Source organism: Camelus bactrianus, chromosome 2 (assembly GCF_048773025.1).
Source record: "Camelus bactrianus isolate YW-2024 breed Bactrian camel chromosome 2, ASM4877302v1, whole genome shotgun sequence".
NCBI classification, from domain to species: domain Eukaryota; kingdom Metazoa; phylum Chordata; class Mammalia; order Artiodactyla; family Camelidae; genus Camelus; species Camelus bactrianus.
The window spans coordinates 132,015,488-132,041,778 of record NC_133540.1 but is presented as its reverse complement, the minus strand read 5'-3'; the positions used below and the strand labels follow the sequence as shown (position 1 = coordinate 132,041,778).

Sequence of the window (26,291 nt, the reverse complement as noted above, 5' to 3'; positions counted from 1 at the left end):
GAGGGTATTGACGCTTTCATTGCTTCCAGCCAAAATCTTGCCTTGGGTGTGTTACTGTATTGCCTTCACAATCCTTTTTTTTTGTTTTTGTTTGTTTCCATTTAAAACATCATCGACAGGTTAAACAGCACTGAGTCTGTGGCCGGTTCTCTAAGCAGCTGTGGTGACTTGGTCCTGCTCTCCCTCCGCTGAAGCCTTTGCATGTACAGAGCCGTCAGTAAAAGCGAGCTCCTTGGCCAGCGTTGGTGCTTCTCTGATTCTGTTTTCTTCTCCCGGCTTCAGTTGAAATTCTGTTTGCACTGGAACTTCCCATCTTGTCCTTTGTTGTGTTGGCCCGAATGTCTCAGACCCACGTCTTGCCTGAACGTGACCTGAGTCCTTGGTTCACTCAGCAGAAGTGGCGGCTACGGGAGGTCGTGGTTAACACGTCCGCGGCTGTTAGAAAATCTCCCACAGCTCTTTGCTGCAGCACATTTTTCTCGTCAGAATTCCATAAGCATTGGTCCATTCACTAGAATGTTCTTTGTCTCCATCATCCTTCGGAGCCATTTGAAACTAGTTTTCTGACTTTCGTTCATAAAAAAATAAGAGCTTTCTTTTGTTCCCCTCCATGTAAGTATTTCATGTAGGAAAGGCATCTGTTGTACAGAACCGGGATGAATTCTGTTGTTCTTGTCTAATAAGGGAGATAAGGTTTTCTCTCTAAACTGGTTAGCCAGACTGGGGCTCCGTGGGAATTAATTGAATGGATGGCTCCGCCCTTCCTCTCCCCTTTAGCCTTGTCCCAGAGCGTCTGCTTAGGACCTGCCATCTGAACTAGTGCCCATCTGGGTTACATATCTTAGTTGAATGGCTAAGGAAGCCCATGGGTTCAGCTGCCAGAGTCTTCAGGTGGCGGTCCGACGCACGCTTACTTAACTTACCGTAATTTTGTGAAAATAAAAGCAGTTTGATTTCAGAGTATGATTTGGAAAGGTCTCCTCTGCTGGCCAACCTGTCCATGGCTCAGGGTTTAAAGGCAACTCTGTGTAGGAAGCACCTTGGAGACCAGAGCACTGTTCTGCTGCTATACTTTATTTCTGTAAGTGACTGGTCCTTTCAAAAAGTGTATCTCTTACTTGATTAATAAGTACCGTTTCTGGGAAAATGATTGTTTTCCTTCCTTAGTAACTGAGATCTGACTATGAGTCTAGGGCAGAGATAGAATGATCACTGGTGTATTAGTGGGGTTCCAAAAAAAAATTGTGAACCAAATCAGATGATTATATGGAAAAAAATGGGAAGCCAGGGTCTGGGTCCTGGCCCTGCCGCTCACTCGTGTGGGACCTCGGTTGGTCTCTGTCTACAAAACAGAAGCAGTAACGGCTGCCTCGTGGGGTTGCATGAGGATTAAATGAGATAACGATGTCTATTGGAATTCCACGCCCTTGCTCTTACTGCGTATTTAACGATGATTGTGCGACTTCCTGGGCTTCCATCTGCAGCAGGTCAACTCAGACACTCTGCTAACATCGCTTCTCAGCTGATTAGGTTAAGAAGTAACCCCGTTTCCACAGGAGATGCGCTGCAGTGCAGACAGGCCACAGCGTCTCCATCACGACGAGGAGACGGTAGTCTGAATGTGCGCTTTCTTGCAACACCTTTGCCCACCGGAATTCATTGGGTTTTGCTGAGTAACATGGGAAAATGGCAAGTGGTAAATAACCCAATAAAGTTCTGTTTTTAAACCAAATCTTTTCCCCAGGAGAGAGAGCGGAGGTCGCCAGCATTTAACCTCCAAATCAGCACCTTCCCCGAGAACAACAGCAGCGCCCTCCAGCTGTTCTGTCACCAGGAAGGAGTGAAGGTAGCGTGCTTGGGGGGTGCCCCCGCTACACCACGGCCAAGGGCCCCCTCCAGGGCCAGGCTCAGCTGTGAAGGGGATGGTGTCCTGGTGCCAGGGACAGGATTGATTTTTACCTAGATGCCCCCGTCCCCACCGTATTTTGAAAGTCAGAGTTCATTACTCTAGTGGGTCACCAGATGTCACTCTGCTTGTACCCCTGTTCAGCCTTGAGTGCACACCCCAGCCCGGCCACTTCTGAGCTCTGGCCCGTAGCCACTCTGAGCCTCAGTCTCTTTGTCTGGGCGTTCTAAGTGGCAACACCCACACCACTAACTTAGATCATGAATGTGAAGCACTCAGTACAGTGCCCGAAGCGCGGTGAGTGTTCTGGAGGCGGGAGCTGTGGTGGTTCTAACAGCTGAGTCTTTGCTGTGTCCCTGGGGTCCTCCTAGGCCCGTGGGCACAGAGAGGCCCTTCTGACCCATGGGATTCCATGAGCCTTTCCAGAAAGCCGTGTTTGTGCTGGATAAAACTCAGTCCATATGTATCAGTTACCAGCCTGCCCGCCCTGCCCTCCGGGAAGGAACTAAGAGTAACACTCGGCCCAGCCTTAGGTCCTAAGAGACAAGAAAGGGAGAGGTGTTTTATCCAGGAGTGAGGACCATGGCCCTAGAGGTTGGTGTGGATGGTCTTTGTAGCTCACACAACATGAACGTTGGCCATCTTTTCCAGGATGTGAATATTTCTGAACTTATGAAGAAATTAGATATCCTTGGCGATAATGGGGTAACTATGAGCGATCGGTTTCTGGTTTCGTGTCCTTGTTTTGAGCCGGGTGTACTCTGTGTGGCTTTTGTTTCGTTTTGTTTTAATTTCTTCCTAATTTAAGAGATCTACTAAGTACAATGTAAGGCTTTTGTATGGCCATGTTCCTGGGTTGGGTGGCTGGGTCCACGTTCGGCAGAAGTGGGATTCTGAACTTAGGGCATCCGGATAGCCTGTGAGTGATGACGGGGGAAGCGCGCAAAGATGGATCCCCAGAGAGCCACGGGGTCACTCGAGGTTTCTGAAATCAGAAAGGGACACTTTTGCCTTCTTAAAAGATTGACTTGAGGGAGGCCCTGTTTCTAAAAGGCTCCGCGCCACCGTGTGAGACGTCCCCAACCAGAGGGCGAGGGCGGGTCCTCAGACGTGTCACAGCCGGCCCACCAGTGAGTGGGGCTGACCCCGGGGAGGCCGTCCGGAGAGCAGCTCTCCGAGGCGTGTAGGGCTGACTGTCTGCACGTGATGTGGGATCCCTGTCAAACGCCCTTGCCCATTTTTGTGTTTTAGAATTTGAGAAATGAAGAGCAGGTTGCAATAATCCAGGCTGGAACTGTGCTTGCCCTGTGTGAAAAGGTAGAGCCCGGCGGCATTTCTGTCCGTACACCTTGTCCAAGCTTCCCGGCACCATACAAGAAACTGTACATTGGCGTCTCGCTGTCCTGGAAGCATGCCTTCTGGTCCGTCTGCGTCTGCATGCGCACGTGCACGCCTTTTCGTTTTCTGATCGAAAGTCACTCCCGCTGATGGTAGAAAACAGAGACCACAGAAGGAAATAAACCACCCCCACCCAGCCCCCCGAGGAAACCCTTCTGTGACAGTTGGTGTATTTCCTTCCGGCTTTTTTCCCACACCCTTTTTCAAAACTTAGTTGAAATCATACTTGACTTGAGTTTTGAATCCTGCTTAGTAAGCTCCCAGCACGGGATTCGGTGGCCCTGCACCTTCCACCCACAGCTCTACCCTCAGTTAATGATTCTTCCGCTGTCAGATACTGAGGGCATTTCCAACATCAGTTTTCCTACTCAGCATCGTGCAGTGATGAACATCTTTACCCGTCAGTTACTCCCCACATTTTAAGGCACTTCCACAGGATAGATTCTAGGCGTGGAACCACTGGGCCGACGGGTAAGAGTTTTTCAGAGCTTTGATGCTGTCAAATGGTTTCCAGAAAAGTGGTGCCAACGTCCCCGCTACCTGAGTGTTACCGCTGCTGGCTTCTCGTTCAACGTGGCTTATCACCACTGAGAACTCTGCCGATGTGATAGGCAAAGATTATGTGACATCATGTTTTCATTTATCTGAGCACTAGCGATGAAGTTTTTGTGTGTATCATCCATTTTCTTCTTCCTTGTGAGTTGTAATTACATTTCTTTGGACCGTTTTCCATCGAGTTTGTTTGTTATTCATTCATGCATTAATTCAGCCATGCAGTCATCTATTCACTTATTTAATACGTATTTCTTATGACTATGGTTTTTCTCACTGACTTCCCTGCGTGCCTTACATCCTAAAGATAGTAACTTTTGCTGTATTTATTAAAAATACATTCCTGGTTTGCCTTTGACATTAATTTAGGATATTTTAGACATACACAACTTTTTAATACAGATCTTTCTCTTTTAAAGCACAAGAGTTAAACTTTAAAATGTTATTTTTATAATGGTGAGGTCATAACAATCTTAATTAGGGTTCCTTCCAGAATCTTTGGAAGGACATTTAGAATGTAAGTATTCTTCCCCAGGCACCTGTCCGTCCTCCCCAGTCACGTACAAGGCATTAAATGTTGGTAACAGACTTACAGCGAAGCCTTGCTGAGGTCACACAGGTGGTCGTGGCGACTCCCACAGCACTGTCACCTGGCTGAGTCTGCATCCTCAGGTGAACAGCGTTGGGGGGCGGGGGGCGGGGATGATGATGTCACACCTGGCTGGCTGGCAGCTCCTCAGACGCTGGTGACTGCAGGTGTTAGGCATGTGGTGTGCGTCCTGTAAACATCCCTCTCACTGACAGAGCCGAATGTGCCTGTAGCCTCCCGGTGGGGATGGGGTGTCACGTAGCGTGTCCAGCAAAGGCTTTCAGTTTATTCAGCGTTCACTCCGACATTCACTGAGAATGAGCCTCTGAGAGCCCAGTGCCCGGTCCACCCCGGAGGATGTGGCCATGTTGGACCCAGGGTTCCCTCCTTATCCTCCAGAAGCCCCTCCCAGTCTAGACCCCCTCGAAGTCCCTGCGCCCCGAAATGGAGAGCTGTGAGCCCTGCGGGCTAGAATCGGGACCCCAGGAAATGACATTTTTAAGTGGAACTGAGAACTGCTGCTAAGCACCTGGGGCAGGCGGGACTCCCAGAGGTGTCTGATCAGTGCTCGTGGGTGGTGAGCAGAGCAGGCACCACCAGTGACTTGGGGCGGGGCGCTGGGGTCTCCCTCTCTCCAACCCCCAGAGCCTCCTGGAGGGCGGCAGACTGTAGGGAGTTCCCAGCCCCGCCAGGCACCAAGTTCTCCCACCCTGTGCCTTCCCAATTCGCTCGTCTGCCACCCAGCAAACAGCAAGTGACCCAGACCCACAGCCTTGGGCCCCACCCCAGGGCTCCCCTTCTCAACCATCGTGCAAGATTAGAGGCACATCTCCCTTGTACACTGAGGACACGGGGCCTGCCTGGCGCATGGCTGCTACCTGCTTTGGCCCTGTCTCCCCCCTCGCCCACCTACACCAGCTCCTGCCAGCTGCCGCCCATCTGCCGCTGACCGCAGAGCCCCGCCAAGCTGCTTTGCCTGGCACCACGCTCTGTGCCCTAAACGCTGCGAGTCGTGCCAGCCACCCTCGCCTGCCAGCCACCCCCAACATCCTGCAAGGGTGATGGCATTTAGAGGCCCCGACTCTGTGCCAGGTGAGAGGGGCCCAGTCCACTCCGTGGGGACTGGACTTAGACCAGTGTTTGCTCATTTTCTCAGGGACACTAGCTCTGCCACGTGTCTGTGAACGGAGGTCCAGTGTTTGGGAGGTGCTGTATCTCCCCCCTGGAGAGAGCTGGGTGCTAAGAATGCACCCCAAAAAGAAAACTGGGTCAGCAGGACCCACTGGGAGCAGTGAGGGGACCGTGAGAGTGTCTAACTGTCCAGGTTGCCCGGGACACAGGGGTTTCCCAGGATGTGGGGATTTCATTGCCGAAAAGGGGACAGCCCCAGGCAAACAGGGCCTCGTTGGTCACCTTAGAATGATGAGTGCTGAAGAAAAGCTCTCAGCAACGTCCTCAGTCAGCCCCCTCCCCCAAGGAGACCTCATTTAAAAGTTGCTGTCCACACTGGCGTCGGACCAAACTGAGGTCAGCTTCAGCTTTCTGTTCGGAAGCACAAAGCCCCTTTCGTAGCCTGTGAATGAATGTGACTCAGACTAGTGAGCGGGTCACGTGGTGTTTTGTTCCTGGATGATCTTGCTGCCAGTGGCATCTTGCCTTCCTCCCATCACCACCCGGGAAGCCCTGTTCTGTCTGGAAGGTTCGGGCAAACACGCTGTCTGGTCTCAGCGCCCGCTAGACCCGTGTCTGGTTAGTGATGTCCAAGCTCAGAGAGCACACGGCGCACAAGCTGTCGGGAGAGGCTTGAAAACAGGACATCGGAGGGTTTACGGGGGATTGCAAGCCAGGCCTCTTCTCCCTCGAGTTCAAGATCAATCAGAAAGATGGGAGTTTTTAAAACTCCCCGCTCTCACTGGTATCAACAGATTAGAGAACGTGGCTTAGGCACAGGGCAAGCTTTCTGATGGCTGGCCTGGAATCAAGGCCTTGGGACCCTTCTCTAAAGGAGACTTGGGTCTCAGGGGAGAGATGTGCCCCCGCCCCCAGCTCTGGGATCAGGGCCCTGTACCTGGGGCTGGTGCGACCAGGCCAGGGGTCCCACGGCCGCGCTTCCCATGGATGTCCTCCTCCCCCTGCCCCAAGGGCTGACTCACTTCTCCCCTGAGGGCTTGCAGGGAGGCAGGAGCACTGTCCCCACCTCCCTCCCTCCTGAAGGGTGGCCCAGCCGTGAGTATTCAGATTCTCACCCTGGAGTGAGGCCTGTAAGTCTGGCTGGACTCTGATGCAGAGTCCGTGACCTCACATGCCCGGAGGCCCCGCAGTTTCCACCCTCATTTCACTCTCCCGCTAGCTGACGAGGACTTGTCGCGTTTTTCCTTTACATGCGTGATATGCATAGCAAATCTTTTTTTTTAAATAATAAGGAAAAACTGGACACCGTGTTCTACAAAAGACACTGGTTCTAAGAGCCACTTATGATGATTCAAAACTGGATTTTTTTTGTTTTATTTTATTCACTTTATGACTGCTTGCACTAGGGCAGTAAAAATGAAAATGTCTTCATTTCTTGTCAAAAAATACGCTTGCTATTTCTAAGACCCTGCACGCCCTCCCAGCGATGTCCAAGGACACGCTGCTTTGGTGACTGGCTCTGGCCGCTCTTGAGGGCCACGCCCTTAGTGGGAGCCTCTACGGTCGTAGCTTTATCAGGTCTTGTTCCCTCTGTGGAGTCAGCACACACCCCACAGACCTCCACATCCTCTCTCCTTCAGCAAAGGTCTAGTAGGCGCTCACTTCATGCCAGGCCCTCCCTATGCTGGGTGAGGACATTTAACAGAACACGTCCCACATAGTGGGATGAAAGAAACAGACAATAGCATCTGTCAGGTGAGTTCTGCGACAGGAACAAGTAGACATGGGGATCCATGGAGGTCACCTGACCCCATGGACTCAGGAAGCAGTGTGGGCTTCCAGGAGGAGGGGACAGCTAACTCAGGCCCAAAGGCTAAGTAGCTGTTAGCTTAGTAAAGGCCTGGGGCTAAGGCTGGGGATGGGAGAGGTGGTGATGTTCCGAGCAGAGAGAGCAGCACGTGCGAAGGCCCTGAGGTGAAAGAAGGCTTAGCTGGTGGCCCAGCTGTGGTCAGGAATGATGAGGTCTCCTCGGGGGCTTTATGCAGGAACAGGGAGTTTCCACAGTTAGATGTGTGTTTTTAAGAGAACACACGGGCTGGTGGGCAAGGAGGGATGTGGGGGTCAGATGTGAGCCTGGAGACTGAGAGGGGGCCTGCGCTAGGTGATGGCCATGGAGTGCGGAGGGTGGGTTTTTGAAAATGGGAGGAGATAGAATCCACATTTGGGAAGTGAAGGGGGAGGAGTCATGGTCAAGTTGAGATGGGCTTCTTCCCAACAGAGGGAAGCCAGTGAGCCCTCGCTCAGGGCTCTTGTGGCATCAGGGTGTCGGGGGGAGATCTGGGCTGCAGAGGTCATTTCAGAGACAGTTCAGAGAGGGAGGGAGCATAGGGGAGGGTGGGCCCCCTAGGGGAGTGTGGAGGAGAGGGGAAGGCCAAGGACAGGGGCTCCGAGAGCCAAGGGCCGAGAGTCCCGGGTGGTGGGGGAAGAGGGAGACACAGGAAGAGGAAGGGGGTGAGCACGTGGCAGGCGAGGGGGCTGGGGCATCAGGAAGGCTGGTGGCAGGGAGGCCCCACAGCAGGGAAGTCAGGTCGTCTGTTGTCTTTAGCAACGAGAAGTTTGAACGTGCACATTTATGTATGTTGTTGAACCTGATATCCCCGGACACCCCTAAAACATTCCCCACAGGGCGTAACCCAGGCACATGTCTCAGGTGGGCCCCTCGTAAAGACACCTACGTGCCCACACCCTGAGAAACAGCTGCCTGCCTCCTGCCCAAACCTGAGAACAGGCAGCCAGACCCGCCCCCGGCAGGGGCCCACGCACATGCAATCAGTACCCTCCTGCCCTGGACTCAGCATGCCTGGGGGCTCTCAGGCCATCATCACCCACTGCATGGCCGGACCTCCCCTCATGCATGTGCCCCAGAGTGCACTGGGCTGCTCAGACACCCCCAGGGGGCTGCAGGGGTGCAGTCTTGTGGGCTGGGTCTGGAATCCCCACTTCCCACCTGTGTGACCTTGGGCAAGTGACTTAACTCCGCTGTCGTTCTTCACCTACAAAATGGGGTGATGCTGCCTCCTCCGGGGGGTGGTGGTGAGGGCGACCAGATGAGGTCCCAGGCATGAAGCCACCAGCACAGTGCTGGGCAGAATCGAAGCAGGGAGGCTCGCCTGCCCGGCTGTGGGGACCCCAGAGGCACAAACCTACCTTCCACACTCATGTCCCCTACACACTGAATCAGGCATCCCCACCACACACACCCGCAGCCTCCGTACATACAGATTCACCTGGGTGTACATACACATGCGTGTGTACCCATGATCCCCGTGCAAACATCTGTCAGAACCAAAACATCTGTCCAGACTATGAAATTCCATTTCAAGGACCACCCTGGGATGCGGCGGGACCCTCCCCGGGCCAGGAGGCTCCTGGAGGAGGGCCCCTGCACGCTTGGCCCCACGGGCACTGCTGCTCACAAGCTGCGCCCTCTGTCCCCGCTGTCTTCCAGTGGCTGAAGCAGATAGAGGGGACGGAGGCAGCCCTGACCCAGAAGATGCTAGACCTGGAGAAGGAGAAGGTAAAGGATGTGACACCCCGGGGGGGAGGGGGTTGGGCAGAGTTCAGAGAATTCACTTCCGGGGGAGGCTCTGTGCATATTTCGTATTGATTTGCATGCATTTCTAAATTTTGCTTTGTCTTACTTGCTGTTCTGTGTAATTATTATCCATTCATTCAGTCATTCACTTGATACATATTTTTGGAGCCCCTGCTATCCCGGACACTATGCCAGAATTAAGGGTTCAGTCGTGAAGAGTGGGTCCCTGCCTTGCGGGTCTAGTCCGCAAGCCGGTGGGGACCTGTGCTCACAGCCACCAGCCACGATGCGGCATGGGAACACTGGGAGGGACACGCCGATGAGACGGAGGCACTTGGCCCGGGGGTTTTGGAGATGCCTGGACGGGGCTCCCGTCTTCTCTGTGCCCCTTACTGGCCATGGGAGTTGGGGAGCGACACCCTGGATCTTAACTTCCTCATTGCTAGATATGGGTTCCCAAATCCGCCTCGCCGGGCTGCAGGGATGAGACGCTGGACTCACAGCCTGTTTGTGCGCAGGGCTTGGCACGTGCGGGTCCCTGATAAACAGCACTGGCAACTCACCCCCGGGGCTGTGAGCCTATAGCAGGGTCCAGGGATCCGTTTTACCCGACCTGGGGATGTCAGAGAAGGCTTCCCAGAAGAGATGGTTCCCAGGCCTTTGAAGACCAATTCAAGTTTTCTAAGTAGAGATGAGAGGTGATGGAGCAAGGAAGGACCACAAAGTGTGGAAGTGTTACCGCCTGGGGTTCTTGGCTTCCTTAATCGATAGAAATTGATAAGAGGCCAGATGATGAACCAGGCAAGGCTTTACTGGGGCTCATGCTGCAGCACCAGGGAGCGAGAACAAGTAACAGGGGCCCGTGCTGGCTCCCTGAGTAGGGGGCGAGCTGGTCCCTTAAATGCGGTGAAGGTTGGGGCGGGTCCACGGGTCAGGGCAGCGGGGTGGCTGAGGTGGTCTGCCCACCCCCTTGGTGGTCCTGTGCGCAAGGATCGCTGTGCAGGACCTGCTTTTGCTCCTGACACCTCAGAAATGGCAGCTGGGTTTTGGTCTTTTTGTGTCTTGTTCATGATTTGCCCTAACTGCGCAGGCACGTGGTTATTTTAAGTCCTTTGTAGTTTATTTGTGTTTTGTTGTTCCTTCCATGGTGTGAGCACTGCAGCCCCGGGTCCCAGGTCCCAGGTCCCAGCCTGTCTCAGAAGCAGCGTGTGGTGTGGAGAGAGCCTTGGACTGCATCACCAGGCCTGGGTTTCTAGTCCCTCCTCTGTCACTTGGGAACTGTGGCATCTAGGGCCAGGCACTGGTCCTCCCTGGCCTTCTGTTTCCTCCTCCATAAAATCAAGTGGCTGCAACAGCTGACCTCTAACCCTGAAACCCTCCAATCAGTAATAGAAAGCGATCTGCATTCTGGGGAGAGTATGCCTTCGGGGACTGAGTGGCCAGGAGGCCGAGGGAAGGAGGCGTACAGCAGGGAGTCTAACCGGGACGGGGGTGCCGCTCTGGGGAGGAAGAGCGCATCTGAGAACTATTGAGAAAAAGGTCTTCAGGCGGCCCCCAGGATGTGACAAGAGGAATCGAGAAGGATTCCTGCAATCAGGGCTTGGGAACCAAGTCAGAAGGGGTCCCTTCACTGCAGTCGGGCACCCAAGAGGAAGGGAAGCTGGGCTGAGTCAGGACAGGCTGGATGAAGTTTCCCGGGCTGGTGAGGGCGATGCGTGCAGGGAGAGCAGGGCAGACCTGGCATCCCTTCTCACCTGCGCACCTGGCGGTTCCCCCCTTCAGTGCGACAGTCACTCTCTAGCAAGTGTGAGTGGGTCGGCTCGGAAGGGCTGCGGGGTGACGGGCTCTCGCGCTGATCTGACCTCGGGCGCCTCCTCTTTTCCAGGACCTGTTCAGCAGGCAGAAGGGCTACCTGGAGGAGGAGCTGGACTACAGGAAGCAAGCCCTTGACCAGGCTTACCTGGTAGGACCGGAAGTGGGTTGGACTAGAGGCTGCTCTTCCCTTCGGGGCCGAGGCCGCGTCTGGGGTCCTCGCAGGGCTGCGTGGGCACAGCCCCAGCCCCATCCGCAGAGTCGCAACTGGAATGACCGTACAGATACGTTGTCGAGTTTTCTAAACCAGTCATGAGTTTTCAAAAATATTTCCTTAGCTGGATGGCTTCTTTAGACATGCTGATTCAGTTCTAGTAATCATTCCAGATGAATGAAAAGAAACTTTTTTCTTATTAATATTTATTTATGCTTAAAAACCAAAGCAAGTTTTACCATAAAGAGCAAAAAGAGACAGTCACAAAGGAACACAGAGGCAAAGCAGTGAGCAGAGGTCGGGTGATGGGTGATCAGAACAGAACTGGCTTGCTGTGAGGTCCTGTGGAACATCGCGCCTGGGCACGGAGCTGGCTCCCGGCTTCCTGAGGACTAAGCTGAGGGATCACGTTCGGGCTCATAGGTCACACGGCTTTGAGGACGCTCAAGGCTGAGTGGTTCTGGCACTGAGGGAAGTTCCCCCTTGGAGGGGGACTGACATAACGGGAGAGGGGGCATTTCTAGGACATCCCCACAGCAGAGAGGCTTTGAAGTTCTTTGCTGCTCTTTGTGCAAAGCCTGGGGCAAACCTTTGCCCAGATCGTTTGCAGTTACAACCATTTTACAGAGTGGGTTTGTACCTAAGTCAATAACCAAAAGTCACCTTCCAACCCCCACTTCCATGCAGACAGAGAGCAGGTGGCTGGGCTTAGCATGGGTGGGAGATTCTGGGAGTCAAGGCTGGCCCCCTTCACCATCACCCTTGGCCCTTCGTGTCCAGGCTCTTGGCTTGAATCCCCAGGGCTGGGAGTTCCACGTGGACCCCTGGCTGTGTTTCCCAGGGACGACCACTGGGTCAGGAGAGGGGAAGCCTGTGCCTGCTGGCCAAAGTTGATCCCGGCCTGCCGGACCCAGAATTCCTCTGGGGAGTTAGCACAGCTGGACAAAGGCAGAGGAGGCTGCAAAGAGCAGGCGGCCACAGCCGCAGAGGGCCGCCCGCGTTGGCCCCCTGCCTCCAGCTGCCTCCTGCCTCTTCCTGGCAACTTCCATCAAAAGTGGTGCTTGGTCTCCAGCATCCTGGGAAGAGAAGGAGCCATTCCAGCAAGGGTTGCGGGTGGGAGTTAGGGAGGCAGAGAAGGAGGGGATTCTCTTTTTGTCCCTAAATATTCCTATCGGGTCACTATGCTGAAGTGTCTTGTCATAAAGTTGAAAAGAAATAACTTCCTCTCATGATCAAAACTCTGAACTTTCACAAGGGTCCCTCCCGTGGCCACTGATCTCTCATGTGCTTTGCTGACCAGGGAGGTCTTGCTTTCCCGGGGGAGGCAGCAAGGAGAACACTGCCTGTTTCCTTCAGGTTGAAATGGCATTCCTACCCAGATAGCTGAACGCCAAGTGCCTGCAGTTTGAGACATTTCCCCACTATATTCATGATAAAAGGGGAGACTTGTTCCTCAGGTCGGGGCAAGGATAAAATCAAAACCAGCTGAATCACATTTTAGGGGCGGTCACGACTACTTGTTGCCCTGACCCCCTCTGTTACAGAGTAGGGCATCTTGAGTGAATGATGTAGGACATGGACTCAAAGCTGTGTGCACGGGGCTGAAAGGGGCTCCCTCAACCCCCTACGACCACCCCCGTGACTTCTGGCCCCACACACCTCCCCTCCCTGCCCGAGACCCCACGCCCCCTTGGCTTCCCTCGGCTGCAGGGTCCCAGTGGTTACTGTTCACCCCTCTGTGACCTCCCACTGTCTGTGTGATTTGGGCCACTCAGAAAATCCAGGAGCTGGAGGCCACTCTGTACAACGCGCTGCAGCAGGAGCCGGGGCGGAGGGCCAGCGAGGCGCTGAGCGAGGGCCAGCGGGAGGACCTGCAGGCGGCTGTGGAGAAGGTGCGCAGGCAGATCCTGCGGCAAAGCCGGGAGTTCGACAGCCAGATCCTGCGGGAGCGCATGGAGATGCTGCAGCAGGCCCAGCAGGTAGAGGCGGGGCCGTGGAGGTAGGGGCGGGACCTGGCGGGCAGGGGCGGGGCCGTGGAGGTAGGGGTGGGAGCTGGCGGGTAGGGGCGGGGCCAGGGAGGTAAGGGCTGGACCTGGCAGTTAGGGGCAGGGTCTTGGCAGATAGGGGCGGGGCCCCAGCAGGATGGAGATGGAGAATTTGCAGTGATGATGATGAGCATTATAGGGAGATCCAGGAAGGGGCATTTGCAGGGAAGAGGTGGGTGGGGGAGAGGTGGGGGGCAAAAAAGGAGGGACTTATGGCCAGTTACCATCAAACGAGATCTTGCACAGGGCTACAGGCATGGGGTGTTTGCATCCAAAGACACTGTCACTGAACCATCTCAGTTATGGTCACACATTGCTAGTGAAGTCACCTGAGGTGGCCCCAGCCGACGGTGGGTGGGGAGCCCAAACACGGAACAGATCCTGACCATTTAGTGTGGCTGGGGTCTGCAGTCAGTGGGCACAAAGTGTGGAGGGGTGAGGGGGTGGGGGTCCCTTCCCAGGGGAGGGCCCAGCTGAGCCAAGTTTTGAGGATAAATAGAAGCCAGGCGGGCGTCAGGGGAGCAGCATTTCAGACAGCAGCACAGCAGTGCAGTCACCGCTGGGGTAGCAGTGGTTGAAAACACAGACCCTGGGACCAGGCAGCCTAGCTTAGAACCCTGTCCTCCCACTTATTAGCTGTGTGGCCTTGGACCAGTGACTTAATCTCTCTGGGCCTCACATTCTTCTTGGGGATGGTAATGATACCTGCTTATTTCAGTGAACTAGTCCGTGTGAAGTGCTCTCAGCAGGGCAGGCGGCTGTTATTACTGCCCCGTGAGTGTAGACTGTGAGCGGGTGTCTCAGGAACAGGGCCCGCGGGGCCCTGAGCTGGGGCCTGATTTAGCTCATGCCCAGCCCTGGGCCTTGTTTTCGAGACTTGCTGACTAAATGTGAATGAAGGGGTTGATTTCGCATTCCACAAATCCAGCTGAAAGCAGACCATTTGTGTATTTGAACCAAAAAGTCATTACTCACCTGAGGCTCCAGATTTCATGAAGGTGCTGGTTACAGTCTAAGTCTGAACGTATGATGGGCCAGCGAGCACACCCTGAAGACCAAGGGCAACGCCGCGTGTGGCCATGCCGCACGGGAAAACACCGTGACCCACAGGCTAAGAGAAATGGGGAAAGGGACTCAAGTGATTTTTTTAAGAAAAGAAAAAAGCAGGAAGTTGGGGAAGGTATAGGGTGTAGCTCAGTGGTAGAGCACGTGCTTAGCATACATGAGGTCCCGGGTTCAATCCCTAGTACTTCCATTAAAAAAACTAAATAAATAAACCTAATGCCTCCCACCACCCCCCAAAAAAAACAACAAACCCAAAAAAGAGAATTTAAAGGCCATATTTTTAGGTGGAGGGTGGATATAGCTCAGTGGTAGAGCACGTGCCTAGCATGCACAAGGTCCTGGGTTCAATCCCCGGTACCTCCATTAAAAACAAACAAACAAACTTAATTACATCTCCCCTACAAGATAATATTTTTAAAAGGACTGAAAGCAAGCCATGTGGCCTGCGTGGGCAGCTGGAGGACTGGCTTCCCTTAGAGAAGAAAGTCATTTAAAATACAGGGGTTTCTGAGTGTTTGTGTAAGATCGCAGGGACAAATCACTTCCTCATATACTCCCCTTGGCCTGTCCGGTCCATTGCACGTACCTGCACGGGGAAAGGTGATTAAGAGCTCGACCCAGCTCTGGAAATGGCTTTTCCTTTATCTCGGCATCATTTTCAGATTAGTTGAGAATTCTACTGAAGGTCAATGGTAGACACCCTTCCTCCCCTTGTATAGGGAGGCTGCCCTCACTCTTACTGAATTGCACTGGTATCAGCCGGTATTGGATGATACATCGTTCTGAGGCATTGATGAGACGTGCAGGTCGATTACTGAGCGCCTGGTGCCGGGAGGTGGCCGGTGGAAGGGGGTCTCCTTTTTCATAATAACACACATAGATGTCAACACTCAGGGCAGCCTCCTGTTCTGTCCAACCCTGGCTGCTGAGTGTGGTCCATGGATGTCAGCTGGGGGCTGGCCCCACCCCAGACCTACTGAATCCTGTTACTGCCTTTAACAGGATTCCCAGGTGACTTCTGTGCAAGTTAAAGTTGTCAAATGTTAGTTAGTCTTAGAGAGACACAGCTGTGATTTACAAATGGGTCTAAGTGTCTGCCAAAACCAAACACCACAGACGGCGTGGCTTCGACAGCAGAGGCTGGATGTCTAAAGTCAAGCCCCTGGCTGTTTCGGTTGCTGGTGAGGGCTCTCTTCCCGGCTTGCAGATGGCCGCCTTCTCTCTGTGACCCCAGGTGGTAAGGTGAACGGAGAGGGGCTAGAGCAGGGCGAAGACGGAGGGAGAGAGAGAACATCCTTTTCTTATAAGACCACCAATCCTACCAGGTGAGGGCCCAACCCTGTGACCTCATTTAACCTTATAACCCTGTCTCCAAATACAGTCACACTGGGGGTTAGGGCTTCGATACAGAACTGGGGGGGCGGGGGGTGCAATTCAGTCCATAGCAAGGTCCCATGACTTGTTTGGCTTTGTAAGGAAATGAGTTTGCATTCATTTTGCATGGATTTGCTTAAACCCTCAGATGTGGGTGCCACTATGACCCCCAATTTACAGATAAGGAAACCAAGGCCGTAGGGGTTGAATCACTTACCCAAGGCCACACATCTGAGAGCAGAAGTATTTTTCACGTCTCTTCTGTGCCAGTCCATCCTCTGCTTTGCTGCCCAGCGTGACCTTTCCAAAATCTACATCTCATCATCTCCCTGCTTAAAACCCTTCACTAGCTCCCAGGACACCCCCAGATCTTCAGGCTTCTCATTGGGACATTCCAGACTCTCTGAGCTCTGCTCCCCAACCCTGCACCCCAGCTGAGGGCAGACACCATTCCTTCCGCCTGAAGTTTCCTTCCCTCTTCTGCACCTGGAAAACCGCCACGCGCTGGGCTCTGTGCCTCCTCTGGGCCCCCCAGCCCGCACCTCAGCTGCTTACACTCCTTATTTCTCTGCTGTGCGACCTTCCCTGGACACCCAGATAAGACAGCACCCCATCCCTTCCCTGCCCCTGCCTGCCTTTCTCCACAACACCTGTGCTCATCCAGTGCACCGTCTGTGTATTTGCGTAACGCCATAGTCTGAGTCTGATTGGACCACAGACTCCGCGAGGCCCCGGGCCAGCTGAGGCATGTTCGATGAGTGGGTGGGTATGCCCACAGTGATGGTTCTCAGAGTGAAGTCCCTGGACCAGTAGTGTCTGCATCACCCGGGAATCAGGAAATACAGCCTCTCAGGCTCCACCCCAGAACTGCTGAGTCAGAAACCCTGGAGCGGGGCCCCGGGGACCAGCAAGGCCTTCAGGTGATGCCGACCTGAGTTTGAGGAATCAATGCATAGGAGGCTTCCTGGGGCCCGATGAGGGGTCCACATGCTTAGTTCTGGCTGACCGGAATTGCCTGCCCTTCAGCCTGACAGTGTCCCCCAAGGAGTGAGGTCTCCACCTGCATCAGGTCTGGCGAGGCTGCAGCCAGCTGGGCAGCTGCCCGGGGTACCAGCCCTTGAAGGGTGACGAAGTGCTATTGGACACACGGCAAACTGGACAAGGGCACACTTGCCAGCCCCTGCCCCCCGCCCCCGGGTGGAATGCTGTGCGGAACTGGATGGAACGGACTGATAAGCCGCCGAGGGTGGGTGTGAACCCCAGAGGACACTGGCCAAGTAGGTGACCAACTGTCCCTGTTTGCCCAGGACTGAGGGGTTTCTCCAGACTCTGGACTTTCAGGGCTAAAACCAGGAATGTCCCGGGCAAACTGGGACAGTTGGTCATCCTAAACCAAGAGCTAAGGGGGCTTCTAAGAATCTGGGTGGACGCTGCAGGCATGCCTACTGCCGGCACTCACTTCCTCGGTCTCAGCTCCCAGGCTCCCGGTAAATAAATCTTGAACAAGTACATCATTTGATGCTACTTCGAATCCACGATCTTCATTAGCCGCCCAGAGCACCTCCGTGTCTTGGTCTAGCCTTGACGTTCGGGCTTTATGAAGACCCTGTCCAAGGATACACATTGCATACTTCCACTGCTATGCACGTCAAGAACAGGGGACACCTACCTCTAGTGATGGAGGTCAGAACGGCATCCCGTGGGGCCTGCGGGAGCCTCCTGGGTGCTGGGGAGGCCTTGCTCTTGATCCAGGGGGTGGAGAGACGGGCCTGCCCGTGGACAAAACTTGGCCGAGCTGCCCACTTAGTATTTGTATGCACTGCTTGTGGGCTGCCCTGCGGTAAACAATGAAGCATAGGGTTGGAACCTGGAAATTTTACTTTTTTTGATGCAGAACCTAATGTGTTTCAGAGAATCCGAGAACTGGAGGGTAAGCTGGAGGCCCAGAGGCGCCACCTAAAAGAGCTGGAGGAAAAGGTAGGCGGTGCGAGCGCGGGCCACAGGGCTTCTTGCCAGGAGCCACTAGCCTGAAGTAGTTTCCTTCCTCCAGTCAGTTTCATGAAGCCCAGAGAATCGGCTCTGTGTCCAGCCCTCTCTTCTCTGCTCGTTCCTCCCAAAGAGGCCTCCAAGAGATGAGGAGCCTGTCAGTACTCTTCTAGGGAGCAAAGGACGGCCCGGGATCAGCTTCAGGTTGGGGGAGGAGGAGGGTGTCCTTTATTTTCGTAAAAGACCTTCCACTGAACCCCTCTGACACTACCTCGCCAGGAAGGATGAGGTGACCTCCTTTTGTGAGCGATAATCCGATCATAGACATTGGTTACCTCCCATGGACTTAAATGACGTGTCTGCCAAACCTTAAATGACATACACGCCAAAAATTAGCAAGTGTTCTTGGAAGGGTCTTCCCTCCCAGTAGAAAGTGAGACTGGCCTGTCACATGTGGACACCCTGCCCCGGTGTCTCCCTAGTTATTACCATCTTACAGGCGAGAAACCTGAGCCTGAGAAAGACTCAGACACTTGCCCACGCTCTCACAGCTGGGAAGGGAGAGTTGGATCTCCAGGCAGGTCACAGCCACCTCGCCATTGCCGTCCCCCCGCCCCCGCGCTCTTGGTCCAGACCAGGGGGTTCATGTGTGCGCATCTTCGTGGCACTTACCACTTTCTGTCCACCCGCCCGGTGAGCACGGCTTCCTTGAGCTCAGGGGCCAGCTTTTACTCATCTCTGACTCCAAGATAGTTCTTGCCACAGAATAGGGCCCATCAAATGTTTGCAGGACAAGTAATAGATGAGTAGAGAGAAGACCCACAATTGCACACTTCATATCACAGAGGTAAGCTCACACGTGGGAACGGGTGAAGGGCTTTGACCCCATCTGGGGGTGTCCATTGGGGATGTGCCCCAGGAAGCTTGAAGGGTGATGTGCCGTCACCCCGAAGAAAAAGAGAAAGGGCATTTCTGAGCTTCAGGTGCCTGGGGCTGGTCTTTGGAGGGAGGACATCGACTCATTCTGTGGACAAAGCGGCTCCAAAGCCACGAAAGTCTCCAGAAGGCAGTCTCGGGGCTGTGTACACGTGGGATGACAGCCTGCTCTGTCCTGGGGGGAATCAAACACAAGGGTTCAGAGACGTAGGACAGCTCTTCAGATGCTGCACCAGCTTTAGAAGCTTCCTCCCCTTTCTATCCTGAGGGTCGGTTTTTATTCAGGTTAAAGCGTCTTCCCATCTGTACCTGGAGCCTCGGGCCTCGCAGCCTGCACCACTGGCAGGGTCCTCAGAGGGGCAGCAGAGGGGCAGGGCTGCAGGATCTGCCCTGGGGATTGGGCGGGGCCGCTGCCAGTGCCCTGGAAACCCCGTGGGAATTCCATTTACGCAGATTCCTAGAGTCCCCAGCTGGCAGGTGCCCCCCACCAGCTTCCAGGGCTGTTTTGAGGGGCCAAGGGTGTCTCAAATATTTTTCAAGGAGTTCCCCTTGGGCACTGCTGGCTTGGGCTCATGGAAAAAGAACTCCAACCACCACAGAGAGGAGTAAGGAGCTTTCCCTGCCCCACCCCACGGGGTGGTCTTGGCAAGGCCTTCCCCCTCCCGGGCCTCAGAGTCCCATGTAGCTAGGTGATTCTTCTAGTGATTCGACAATCTGTTTACAATTTGGTGGCTGTTTGGATTTTCATTTTTAAAATAATAAGTTAGGGGAGCTGTTACTTTATTTTGGGCGCGGGACGGAGGGGCGGGGAGAATTACTTTCAAAAGCCCCAGATACGGCTCAGACAGGTTTCACCTACTCACCAGCAGTTCTTTTTGAACAAAGCAAGTCATCGGTAAGCTAAGGGAAGGCCTCGGCTTTCAGACAGGCCTGTGTCCTTTCTCATTACTTTCAGGCCACTCTTCTGCTACTGGTTTTTTCTTTTTAAAGTAGGCTGATCAAGTGGCATAAAACGACTGTAACCAGGGGCTCCCCTGGGAGAGTGGGCAGGGATGGCGTAGGGGGAGGGGTCCTGTTTGTCCGCAGGCTGGACTGGAGGATGTGGGGCCTGGCCGGGATCTTCCCTGACCCTGGTGCGCATGTCACGGGAGCCATCAGCCACCACCATCGGAGGGCCCTTCCCCTGGGTGCACCGTCCTGCCCGGGTTCTTCAAGAAAGCCACACCTCAACACCAAAACAGCCCGGTCCGCCGCGTACATGCCCCCGTCTGCGTTAGCCGGATGTTTGGGCTGGGTGTAGGGGTGGACCCGCCCGGGGCGTGGAGCTCCGCGGGGTCGGCTTCTCAGGTGAACCAGCCCCCAAAGCCCGCGCACATCCCACGCTTCTTTCCGAGCCCGACCCCCGTGCCGCGCTCTTGTGCGATGCTGTCACTGAGTTCCATACCTCATATCTCACATCTTCTTTTCTTTTCTTTTTCCCCCCTCCTCATTTTCTTTTGGTCTTATGTTATAGTTTTTGTTCCTTTTTTTGTTTTTCTCACTAGCATTCATTCTGTGGCCTTGATGACTTCCGTGAGCCGAGCACTCGGGTGGGTATCCTTTCACCTTCACTGGTCAAAATGATGATTTTTCTAAAAAATGAGATTTCCTCCCAGCTCTGACTGGAACGTTCCTTGAGAGATGGGGCACCGGGGAAGGTGGCCTTGTGGGGGACCGCTCAGCTTCAGGCTCCCTGGGCATCACTGGGGGTCCCCGGCGAGGTCCACCCCGGGAGAAAGATCAGGGAGCTGCCTGTGACTAAGAATGGACAGTAGGGACCTTGTGTCCCCTGTTGTGTTTGATCTTGAGAGGGGGGTTATTTTTTTCCCCAAAGGTTCTTTGTATTTTGGCTGTATTGGCTGTGGGCCAGTAAATTCGCCATAGGGTCCAGACCGGAGTGGGCCTGTGGGGTCAGGGGTCTGCAGGAGCTGCGGGCTGGCGGGCAAGTCCATGAGCTGCATACAAAATGCCCCAGAAGCTTGTACAAAGGGCCCAAGCGCCCTGCCTTGCCCCTCCCCCCGCCCTTGGCCCCATGTCTGGCTTTGATGCCGGCTGGTCCTGCTCTGGTCATTGGGCCCTGCGTGTCTCATCCTGAGTTCCTGCTCTGGCACCCAGCCCCTCCCCAGTTCTCCCAGTTCTGAGTGCCCATCATGGCCTGAGGTGTTGAGATCAGCCCCTGAATTCAGCCCAAGTGAGGGCCCTGTGTGCTCTGGGGGTGACCGCAGCCCACTGGCCACCCAGACCCCCAGGCTGAGCTCCCATGCTTGACTGATATCCTTGTGGACGTCCTGAGCCTGACCCCTGCACACGGGGGCTTTTCTTGGATCCTCGGTGCCCCAGTCCTAGGACAGCACTTGGCACATGGTCGACATTCATTCGGTGCTAGTGCAGCAAATAAAGGAATGACCACAGGGCTCATCAGACTGGAGGTTGCAGGGTGGGTGCCGGAGGATGGGTGATCTGAACCTGTTTCCTCTTTCCCTGGATTGTCCGGGGAGGTCACTCTGTGGGCTCAGCTGGAGAGGTCAGGACAGTGATGGGGACAGGTGAGGGCAGATAAGCCAGGGGCTTCTCCAACCATTTTAACCCTTGGTTCTTGTGTCATTTCCAATTATTTTTTAATTTTCCAGGATAGAAAAAGAGTTTATGGAATAAACTGAGTCCTATGGCAACCCCCACCCCGTTCAAACCAAAATTCAGCAGCAAAACAAGCTATTCCAAGCCCAGAGACTGAAACCAGAATTCATGGATACTTGATGACAGCTCAAAGAGGCACACTTAGGATCTCTGGCTGGGCTGAGCTGTGGGAGCTCTGCAGGGGCAATGGGGAATTTGTCAAGCTCAGGGCCACCTCCGAGTCCCCACTGTGGCACCTTCAAGAGCCCAAGGGGCAGAGACCTGAACACCAGGAAACCAAGTGCAATTACTAGAAACTGAATGAGTGGAAAGCCACTGCACTGTCTGGGGACAGGTCTGCATCCTTGTCCCCGCATGGCATGCCTCCCCTGGCCAGGGTGTGCGTGCCTGGCTAGACACTGACTATGTACATATGTCTCCACGAACTGTGCCCTGTGCAACCTGGGGTCTGTCAGCCAGAGTGACTTGCAAACGTCCTGCGATCTGAACCCAAAGTCAAGCCCGTCATCAAAACCCTCCAGATCCGTGTGCAGCTGGATTTGGCAGCTGGCGGCCAGAGAGAGAGGGCTGGAGCCTCACCCACTGTGGAAGGTGGACCCCAGGACCTCAGATTTACACGGGAGAAGCCCTGGGCTCCCTCACTCTTGTGGGGGTGACACCGTGAATGGCCCAGAGCCTGACTGTGCCTGGGGCCATGTACAACGAGGACTGAGAAGTGGACACACACCCCCTTTTAGACCACGCTGTCTTGCATCTGGGTTGTAATTTGCAAGGGGCCGGCAAGGAAGGAATGCTGGGCTGTGGAATGACCCCTGGAGCACCTGCGGGGAATGAGGCTCCTTCTGCAGCAGTCTGAGACCAGCTCCCCTGTCTCACAGCCACGGAGAAGGAGGCAGTCCTTCCTGATCTCAGGAGACTGGCCTCTGAACCAAGCCTCCCAGGAGAACAAATGGGGCGCAGCCGCCAAGGAGGGCAGGACACCAGCTGGTGGGAGTCCAGCCCAGGAGGGAACCCCGGAGAACAGAAGTTACTTTTTTACTTATTGTTGCTGTTGTTATTCTAGGGTGAGCAGTTGGGTGCGGGAGCATCGTCAGGGGAAGGCGCCTGGGCATACAACTGTCCTCCCCCAACCTTTTGGAAGCAAGACTTTTGGAATCAAAATAGATCAAGTGAAATAGAAGGTAGTGAATGTGAAGGAAAGGATAGCTGCGTCAGTCGGAAGAAGAAGCCAAAGGCAAAGACGGATTGATCCCAAGGATGGGAAGATTCACTGCTCTGTGTTTGTTGGGCTGCAGAAGCAATTCTAGTGAGAAAAACCCATGGGAAGATGAAAATGACTGAAATTCAGGCCCGAAGGAATCAAGGGAGGAGGGAATCCAACAGAAAAGCTGACAGTTCTCAGAAGGACAAATCCAAGGATGAAGAAGGACGTGGAGCTCAGTGCAGAAGGGGCACCCAGCCAGATGGGGAGGGATGTCCAGACCAAACCAAAAGATTATGGGGCTCTATGCAAACATGCACCCGAGACAGATGAGAAGTGACCGTTCTCTTTTAAAATCTAAACCCAAAGCACCGCCACACCAGCCCCCATGACTTTCCCACATTTGGTAACCAAAAGCAAATGAACTGATGTCTTGGCTTCAAAAAAGGAGGCATCTGAGCCTCCAGGTAGCACTGGGAACGTAGAACCACGCAGTCAGTGAAAATGAAAAGCACACCTGCTTTCTCTGGGCCCAAGAAGCACAAGGAAGCCTTGCTTTGCTGACTCCGCAGGCAGAAGTCTGGGAGGCACTTGAAGGTCTCTGGGAAGCTGTTCCCACAACACAAAGTGTTCATCCTCTCCCTGTGGTAGGAGCGTGGTCCTCACGCCCTCCTGCCCGACGTCTGTCCACTCTGCCCTCCCACTCAGACAATGGGATGCGAATGGCGGTGGCTTAGAAAACAGACCCATCCGGGTCCACTTTCAGACAGCTACTTCCCTGCAGTGGACGCCGGCCAAGTACTTGCCGCTCCAAGTCTTAATATCTTCATCTGTGGAATGGGGTGATAGTCCCCATGCCCACCTCACAAGAGGTCTCGTGGGGCGCAGCTGGACAGTTAGACCCACAAGACTCTCAGACACTGGCAGGAGGCGCGGCAGGCAGCATCAGTGCATCGCTGTGGGAGTCGTCCTCAGCGGAGACCATCCAGCCCCCTGGAGATGCTCAGGTGTGAGGGAGTGGGTGCGGGGGCTGCCCCAGCTTAGAAACCCAAAGTCCCCAGTAGGAGCCAGTATTTCTTGTGGCAGCCCCAGGCATGGCTTCCAAGGTTTCGGCAAGGGACAGGCCTGGTCACAGGAGCCACTGTACCCCCGGCGGCCCACCAGACGTGAGCTCACGCACTGATGCGTCCCCCACAGCGTGGGGTGCCCAGGCCAGCTCACCGCTCAGGGCAGAGGTTGAGGCTGTTGCCTAGTGACGCAGTCAGCTCCCAGGCAGGTGTGGTTTCCAGGGGAGAAGAGCTGCAGGCTCAGCTGAACTGGCCCTTTCTCACGGAAAGTGGGGCTGGGGCCACCCTTGACCCCCACCCTCCTCACAGAGCTACCGGAGGGATGAAGGGAACTCGGGCTGACTTCCTAACCGGTGATGCTACTCTCTGGCTCTGAGCTGTTCCCGGCTCCTCATCCTCACTTCCTCCCCTCCCCCCCCCGCCCTCACTCCTCCCCTTCCCCACCCTCCCCCTCCTCCCCCTCCCCTCCTCTCTTCACCCTTCCCCTCCACCTTTCACTCCTCACCCCTCTCCTCCCCTCCCAACTCACCCCTCACCCTTCACCCCTCCCCTCACTCCTTCCCCCTCCCCCTCCCTCCCCTACCTCCCTCTCCCCTCCCTTCCCCCCTCTCCCCTCCTACCTTCCTCCCCACCTCCCCCTGTCATCTCTCTGGGGCTGCCATCACACCTTAAGTGGCCCCAGAGCCCCGCTCTCGGCCAGGTTCTGCGTCCTTCCTGTGACCCCCCTCAGCCTTGAAGAACCTCACCTCACCGAGGTGCTGAGGGTGCAAGGCCCTGTCCTTACACCTGCTCCGGGCGGCCACGTGTCCCCTTCCCCAGGTCTCCAGCCCTGAGAAGCCTGCAGGGGTGATAATCCACGGGCAGGCCTTTCCCGTCCTTCTCCCTCAGAGCCTGAAGGCTCGTTTCAGATGAACCCCACAGACTAGTTACTTATCCAAAAAGAGTCTGAAGACCCATCCCCAGGCAGAGGCCCCGGGGCTCAGATGCCCTTGGCCTGTCCCGGAGGGAGGAGGGAGCATGCGCCTTCCCTCCGGCTGCTCCCATCAAAGGGGCTAGAATCCCTGCTTCCCCCTCCTTGCAGGTCTGGCAGTGGTCTTCCAGGTGGCCCCTCTGCCGCCGTCAGCCGTCAGTCAACCCTCCTCCTGGAGGATGCGCCTGGTGGCGGTCATCCCTGGGGGCTCACCGCGCCAGACACAGGACCCGGCCCTTGAGAGCCAAGTGACGCAGGACGGCAGGGAGGGGGCTGCCGTTTGCCTCATTTCCTGAGGGCCTTAACTGTCTGAGATCTCAGCACGGAAGAGGCAGAGCTGCACACGGCCCGGGCAGGCAACCTGGAACCGCATGGCGTTGCCTCTGCCCACCTCCGAACAGCCTGCCCGCTGCAGCCAGAGTGCTTTGCCCGCGGCAGCTCACCGACCCCCCAGCAGCTGTTGACCTTGGTGCTATTTTTACCCCCCTGCCCTTTTATGATTGGTTAAGTGATTTGGCCAGGATTCCATCTGGGAAGTGCCTGAGATCTGAGCTGCCCCATGCACCCCCTCTGAGCCAGTCCCCACCCTGCTGCCTCTGACCACTCTGTGTCTGTTGCCCCCTGAGCCACCCTACCCCGTGGCCACTATCAGGGAAATAGACTTGAAGACACAATCTTCCCCCAACCCAGACAACCTGTCCCCAAAGGTAGACAAGAAAGATAACAGTTTCATTATCTAATGAGCATCAAACCAGAATGCAATGTGCATCACAGGCCATCCGCCTAGAGATTTGCAAAGATGGAAAGGAATCTCACCCATGATTAGCCAGGGCATTCGTACCGGTCCTTGTGATACACTACAATTTGTTCTCAGATAAGAGAACTTGGCTGCACCATTTGTGACACACAGGTCACCTGAAAGCCACCGGGCCATTGGGGTGACCCTTTGTGTGTATTAATTTTTCTATAAAGGAAAATGGGAATTTCAGTTTCTCCTATCTTTATGACAGGAGGTAATTTTGCAGCTTGGAGCCAGAGGACCACAAAATTGGGATCCTCCCCTCCCACGGAAACTGGGAGATAGGCTTTTGTTTTCCATGGATGTTTACATTCCAAAGAGATGGTTCCCAGGACACTCAGAAAGACATTCCTGGGTCAGAAAACCTGCAAAAGTCTTCTTTAGCTTTTCAAAGGATTTGCAGATATTTCAAAGAGATTAGGAAAGAACTACGTTTTCCAAAGTAAATGCTCTAAGGAAAGGGCAGGGCGAGTCTCTTCCATCATGTCTAACAGGGAGAATGAAGTCTCTTCGTTTCCACTTCTGTTTGTCCCTGCACCACTCTGCACCAGGCCAATTTATTGCACTGGCTCCTCCTCCATGGCCAGTTGCCTCGGCTCTGGCTCCTGCACCCCTACCGTGCTCCAGCCTCAAAGTAAGATCTGATCAGGCCCCTCCCTGGCTCTAAACACTCCAGGACCCCCTACTGCCCCAAAAGGGATGCCACAGCCCACATCCCGGAGCTCAAAGCCCACGGGGATACAGCCCCAAGCCACCTTCTGTCCTGGGTCTTCATTTCCCCCTTCGGTATGTGCCCTGGGTGAGCCCAACCCGACCGCCCCACTCCCTTCGCCTTGCCTGACTCTGCCCTGGGGCTTTGGTTCTGAGGCTCTTCCTGCCTGGAGAAGCCTTCTGCCCACCCCAGCCAGCTGTGATTCCAAGGCCATCTACCCGGCCTCAGAGTCCCTCCTGCCTACCCCCGCTGTGGGATGTGTT

The 26,291-nt window shown here is 54.8% G+C and overlaps 1 protein-coding gene across 1 annotated transcript in view; it reads left to right on the top strand.

Annotated features, from left to right (window-relative positions):
* Positions 1-23,942, top strand: part of JAKMIP1 (janus kinase and microtubule interacting protein 1) — a 134,301-nt gene extending 110,359 nt beyond the window's left edge. Inside the window, exons 15-23 of the mRNA XM_074350437.1 lie at positions 1,745-1,846; positions 2,558-2,611; positions 3,158-3,223; positions 9,085-9,153; positions 11,057-11,134; positions 12,973-13,176; positions 17,593-17,658; positions 20,148-20,192; positions 21,273-23,942. Of these exons, the coding sequence (XP_074206538.1) occupies positions 1,745-1,846; positions 2,558-2,611; positions 3,158-3,223; positions 9,085-9,153; positions 11,057-11,134; positions 12,973-13,176; positions 17,593-17,658; positions 20,148-20,192; positions 21,273-21,302 (714 nt within the window). The 3' untranslated portion in view covers positions 21,303-23,942. The remainder of the gene's footprint in view (positions 1-1,744; positions 1,847-2,557; positions 2,612-3,157; positions 3,224-9,084; positions 9,154-11,056; positions 11,135-12,972; positions 13,177-17,592; positions 17,659-20,147; positions 20,193-21,272) is intronic.
* Positions 23,943-26,291: the final 2,349 nt, after the last annotated feature.